A 6000-nucleotide genomic window follows, 5' to 3' on the forward strand; every position below is an offset into this window, starting at 1 on the left:
TTATTCAACAGAGGACCCTGAATGGATTTATACAAGATTTGCTTTTTTTTTTGCACAAGCTCTTACTGAAATCAAATAACCGACAAGAAATGCGGCGATTCCAAAACTTTCACGAAATTACCCCACGCAAGAGATGACAATGACAAATGTCCCGGCTACAGCTTCACTCAACCTGCTCCTAAACATGCGTCAATTAAATGTAAGATGTAATCACCGTTATGGCAACAGCAGACGACCTGCTCTCGGCTCCTGTCAAAGCAACGGGCTGACCAGGGTGGACCAGGCTCAAGTCACCTCCCTCCTTTCACCACCGCCGCAAAAAATGCCCTTGTGCCTCTGCGTTGGATCTGCGTGCTGTTACATAACCAGACCCCAAAGAAACGTGCAACGGGAACGCTGGAGGGAGAGCAGGGAGGCGAGTCAGCGGCCGGTGAAAGGGCGCGAACCCTCCTCTCCCACGACGGTCGGGGCAAGCTGTGAACGAGCACCCCCGGGCCGAGAGGGGTGGCGCGGATAGAGGAAGTCAGAGTGTAGGCATGTTGCAAACTGGTAATAAAACCTTATTAAATAAACGTCCTCCTAAATAATCACAACACGTGATGTTTCCCCAACATATGGGCGAGGAAAGTGCCGAATTAAAAGCCGAGCGAAGCAGACAGGGGTGCGGGGAGATCGCCTGCCCCAAGGCACCAGCCGCTTCCCAACACCAACATTGCACGATGATTGACTTCTCGCTACCAGTCGTCAATGTCGGAAGGACGCAGCGCCTCCCAACAAGTAATTTTACTTCCGCTGAACCCCCCGGTTGTAAGGGGTTTGATTACACTCCGACCCCAGTTGGTGTAAAGACATTATATAAAAAAAAAGGAAATGTCGAAACATTAAAAATCCTGATTGCAAGAATGCGCGTCAGTAACGCGGAGCCGTCCCTCGTGTCACCAGTGGCTTCCCGTACCTGCTGTTCATTTAAAACCAAACGACAAACGGTTTTCTGCCTTTCTTCGATCCAGAACCCCGACCCAAGCACGCAGCACCCTCCCACTCCACCCCGAGGATTTCCGGGCCCCCCTCGGTGTCCGAATTTTAAAACTTCGTCCCCGTTTAAAACCCTTGAGTGCGTTTTTTCCCCCCTTTCTCTTCCAGTCAAACTTACCAGCTCTCCGTCCCGGAAACCTCTTGAGCCCGAGCCGCATCTCCTCGGATCTCTCTGCCGCTTTCAACAACATCTTTTCCCCGCGCCTGGATACAGCCGCTCCGAGAGCGATTCTCCGGCCCCGAGCGAAACCACCTCACAGAGCCTGTCCGTGGACAGATCACTCCGCGCCAAACCCACCTCCTCCTCACAGCGCCTTCGCGACGACAGATCACGGCGCCAAACGCTCCTCCTCCTTCTAACGCCTGCGCGATGACAGATCACGGCGCCAAACGCCGCTCCTCCTTCTGGCGCCTGCGCGACGGCATCAAACGCTCCTCCTCTTCCTCACAGCGACTGCGCGACGACAGATCACGGCTCCAAACGCTCCTCCTCCTTCTAGCGCCTGCGCGACGACAGATCACGGCGCCAAACGCTCCTCCTCCTTCTAGCGCCTGCGCAACGACAGATCACTAGGAACCAAACGCTCTTCCCCCCCCCACTTTCCCTTCACGCAAACAGTTTCTCAACCACGCGGCGCTATTCAAATTCTCCCGAGGTAGCAACAAATGAACTTTTACCGGACGCAACGACAGGAGGGGGCGTCCCTCCCGCAAGCCGACGGTCCCAGAACACGTTTTAGTGTAAAGGTTAAATTCGGTGAACGGGCTGTTACCTTCAGTTGTGGTGTCGTCTTCGTCACCACCACGACAAATACGCGACCCTCTCCACTCGGTGTCTGCCGCCATCTTTGAGAGTTTAAATCGGGAAAGTGACTGACGTCAAAGGCTGACAGCGGCTCTTATCAGCGCGGTTCCACGGGGGGAACCTCGAAGCGCGGCGCCACAGGGTCCTAGCGCCCAACAGGTCCGGACACCTTCAAATCACCGTTCGGAATCCATTAGAAGAGAGGAGGGCAACCAAATTCTAATTTAATTTGTTAAGGTTTATTTAAAGTTTTATTAATTTACAGACAATTTGTTTAAGCACCCAATAAAAAGAGTAGCAGAGAGGAGGGTGGAGAGTGGAAAAGGCAAACAAAAACCTTATTACATCACCGCACAGAATCAGTTGTCAACACCGAACGGAAGAATGTGATTTGATATGACAAAAAAATTGCAATTCAATTTAAACCTTATTTTCAGAATGTTCAGGCAGCATAAAATAGGTCAATTTTTCAAATCAAAAAATGAATGAGCTTGCCACTCCTAAATGAATCTGGTCGGTGTGACGAAAACCGCAGAGCTTTAAAAGCACTGAAAAGAAATACATTAAGGATCAGCACAGTATGCAGAAGTTAATATATACTTATGTAAACTCAGACTGCATACCACGTCTGGCATAATGCACGCACTTTCCAAGTGCTCCCATCACATAGAGCCAACACTATTTATAGGAGTAAATGTGTGCGAAACAAGCGATCCTAAAATGCACGTTGTGGGAAAGAAAGTTTGTTTTTTGCGAAACAACAGCATCACTACAAATATATTTTCTTCCGGTCTTTTTCTAAGATTCAAGGCTTTTCTTTATTCGGGGAAAAGAAGAAAATAGTATGCTGTTTCGTCCAAGTTACAGAAATGAATAGGAGTACTTGTGGGTAGATTCATGTGACATCCATAGAGCTGCTACATCCCAGAAATGGTAACGTCTGACATTTCTGATTACAAGAGGCAGATTGTAAACAGATGTAGCTGTGTTTATTTTTACAGTTGTAAACATAGAAACATAGAAGATAGGAGCAGGAGTAGGCCATTCGGCCCCTCGAGCCTGCTCCGCCATTCGATGAGATCATGGCTGATCAGCCAAACTCAGTACCTCGTACCTGCCTTCTCCCCATATCCCTTGATCCCTTTAGCTCTAAGAAATATATCTAACTCCTTCTTGAATATATTTAAAGACTTGGCCTCAACCGCCTTCTGTGGTAGAGAATTCCACAGGTTCACCACTCTCTGGGTGAAGAAATTCTTCCTCATCACTGTCCTAAATGGCTTACTCCTTAGACTATGACCCCTGGTTCTGGACTCTCTGACCATCGGGAACATTCTACCTGCATCTAGTTTGTCCAGACCTGTCAGAATTTTATAAGTTTCGATGAGATCCCCTCTCATTCTTCTAAACTCCAGCGAGTATAAGCCCAATCGACCCAATCTCTCCTCATACGCCATTCCTGCCATCCCAGGGATCAGCCTTGTGAATCTTCGCTGAACTCCTTCCATGGCAAGAACATCCTCCCTCAGATAAGGTGACCAAAACTGCACACAGTACTCAAGGTGTGGTCTCACCAAGGCCCTGTACAACTGCAGCAGGACATCCTTGCTCCTGTACTCAAACCCTTTCAGCGCCTGCTGCACCTGCATGCTTACCTTCAGCGACTGGTGCACAAGGACACCCAGGTCTCATTGCACTTCCCCTTCTCCCAATCTATTGCCATTCAGATAATAGTCTGCCTTTCTGTTTTTGACATCAAAGTGGATAACCTCGCGTTTATCCACGTTATATTGCATCTGCCACGCTTCTGCCCAATCACCCAACCTGTCCAAATCATCCTGGAGTTTCTCGGCATCCTCCTCGCAGCACACACGCCCACCCAGTTTTGTGTCGTCTGCAAACTTGGAGATATTACATCTAGTTCCCTTATTTAGACCATTAATGTATATTGTGAATAGCTGGGGTCCAAGGACCGATCCCTGCGGTACCCCACTAGTCACTGCCTGCCACTCGGAAAAAGACCCGTTAATTCCTACTCTCTGCTTTCTGTCCGCCAACCAGTTCTCTATCCAAGTCAATACCTTGCCCCCAATCCCATGTGCCTTAACTTTACACGCTAATCTCTTATGCGGGACCTTATCGAAAGCCTTTTGAAAGTCCAAATACACATCTACTGGTTCTCCCTTATCTATTTTCCCAGTTACATCCTCAAAAAATTCCAGTAGATTAGCCAAGCACGATTTACCTTTTGTAAATCCATGTTGACTTTGTCCGATCCTGTCACTGTTTTCCAAGTGCTCAGCTATTACATCCTTTATCATGGACTCTAGCATTTTCCCCACTACCGATGTCAGGCTTACCGGTCTGTAATTCCCCGCTTTCTCTCTACCACCCTTTTTGAATGGTGGGGTAACATTAGCTACCCTCCAATCCATGGGTACAGTTCCAGATTCCAGCGAATTTTGGAAGATGATCAGCAATGCATCTACTGTTTCTAGGGCCACTTCCTTAAGTACCCTAGGATGTAGATTATCAGGCCCTGGGGATTTATCAGCCTTCAATCCCATCAATTTCCCCAACACCATTTCCCTACAAATACTGATTTCTTTCAGTTCTTCCCTCTCATCAGACCCTATGCTCTCCAACATCTCTGGGAGGTTATTTGTGTCCTCCTTTGTGAAGACAGAACCAAAATATGCATTTAATTGGTCTGCCATTTCTTTGTTGCCCATTATAACTTCCCCTGCTTCTGACTGCAAGGGACCTACACTTGATTTCACTAATCTTTTTCTCTTCACATATCTATAAAAGCTCTTACAGTCCATTTTTATGTTCCCTGCAAGCTTACTTTCATATTCTATTTTCCCCTTCTTAATTAATCCCTTTGTCCTCCTTTGTTGAATCCTAAACTGCTCCCAATCCTCAGGGTTACTGCTTTTTCTGGCCAATTTATATGCCCTCTCCTTGGATCTTATGCTATCCATAATTTCCCTTGTTAGCCACGGTTGAGTCACCCTTTTTGTTTTATTCTTATCCTAAACTGGGATGAACAACTTCTGTAGTTCATCCATGCGGTCTTTGAATGTTTGCCATTGCCTATCCACCGTCAACCCTTTGAGTGACATTCCCCAATCAATCCTACCCAATTCGCACCTCATACCATCGTAGTTTCCTTTATTTAAATTCAGGACCCTAGTCTCCGAGTCAACTACTTCATTCTCCATCCTAATGAAGAATTCTATCATATTATGATCGCTCTGACCCAAGGGGCCTCGTACAACAAGATTGCTAATTAATCCTCTCTCATTACATAATACCCAGTCTAAGATGGCCTGATCTCTGGTTGGTTCCTCGACAGACTGTTCCAGAAAACCATCCTGTAAACATTCTAGGAATTCCTCCTCCACAGTATTTTTACTAATTTGGTTAGCCCAATCTATATGTAAATTAAAGTCACCCATGATGACTGCTGTGCCCTTATTGCACGCGTCTCTAATTTCCCGTTTAATGCCATCCCCAACCTCCGTATTACGTAAAGCATGAAAATAGGTCACATTTTTAAGTCAAAATCAATCTCATTTGCAAGAATCCTGAATTTACAACCTCCATTCATTGTAAGGGGTGGGGAAGTTAACCCTGTAAGTTGAAGTCTGGGGGGGGGGGTGGGGGCGGGGGGAGGAGAGAGTAATTCCACCAGGGCTTGATTTTACAGTTAGCACACCCAGTTGCAGAACTTTGCGTGGTAGAGTGCACATCAGGTATTCAGCTCGGATAAGAGAGGCCTCTGATTAATTACTGAATAGAAGATTACATAGGAGGCGCTGATTTGGTGCCCAAAGGCCTGATATGTGCTCTTGTCACATGAAACACTGATTCATTAAATCTGTCTTCTAGTTGTCACATTTATCGAATGTATAAACTAAGCATTAACATGGAGGAATTTGTTCTCAACGTTTGTCTGCTTCTCCTAAAAGTCCCCCCTGGCCTAAACCGATGACAAGGATAGTAGAGGAGATTCCAGGGTTAAATTAACACCAATGAAGGGAATCGCATCCAAAATTCTGCAGCAGTCCAACAGCAATTATGTGCGTCATCTGATCAGGGCTGGCATAGGCTAGTGGAACAGCAACAACTTGAAATTATATAGTGCCTTTAACATC

The 6000-nt window shown here is 46.7% G+C and overlaps 1 protein-coding gene across 7 annotated transcripts in view; it reads right to left on the bottom strand.

The window, feature by feature from the left end:
• atl2 (atlastin GTPase 2) overlaps positions 1-1916 on the bottom strand; it is a 118454-nt gene extending 116538 nt beyond the window's left edge. For 3 of the 7 annotated variants that reach the window (XR_015077574.1, XM_085981902.1, XM_085981897.1), the window contains exon 1: positions 1809-1916. Coding sequence is in view for 4 of the 7 variants with exons in the window: in XM_085981902.1 (XP_085838028.1) it covers positions 1809-1881 (73 nt within the window). In the remaining 3 variants the exon portion in view is untranslated. The other 4 variants (XM_085981896.1, XM_085981901.1, XM_085981898.1 and 1 more) reach the window with 4 other exon arrangements.
• Positions 1917-6000: the final 4084 nt, after the last annotated feature.

Source organism: Somniosus microcephalus, chromosome 3, assembly GCF_052327205.1.
Source record: "Somniosus microcephalus isolate GS21.2 chromosome 3, FLI_Smic_1.0, whole genome shotgun sequence".
NCBI classification, from domain to species: Eukaryota; Metazoa; Chordata; class Chondrichthyes; order Squaliformes; family Somniosidae; genus Somniosus; species Somniosus microcephalus.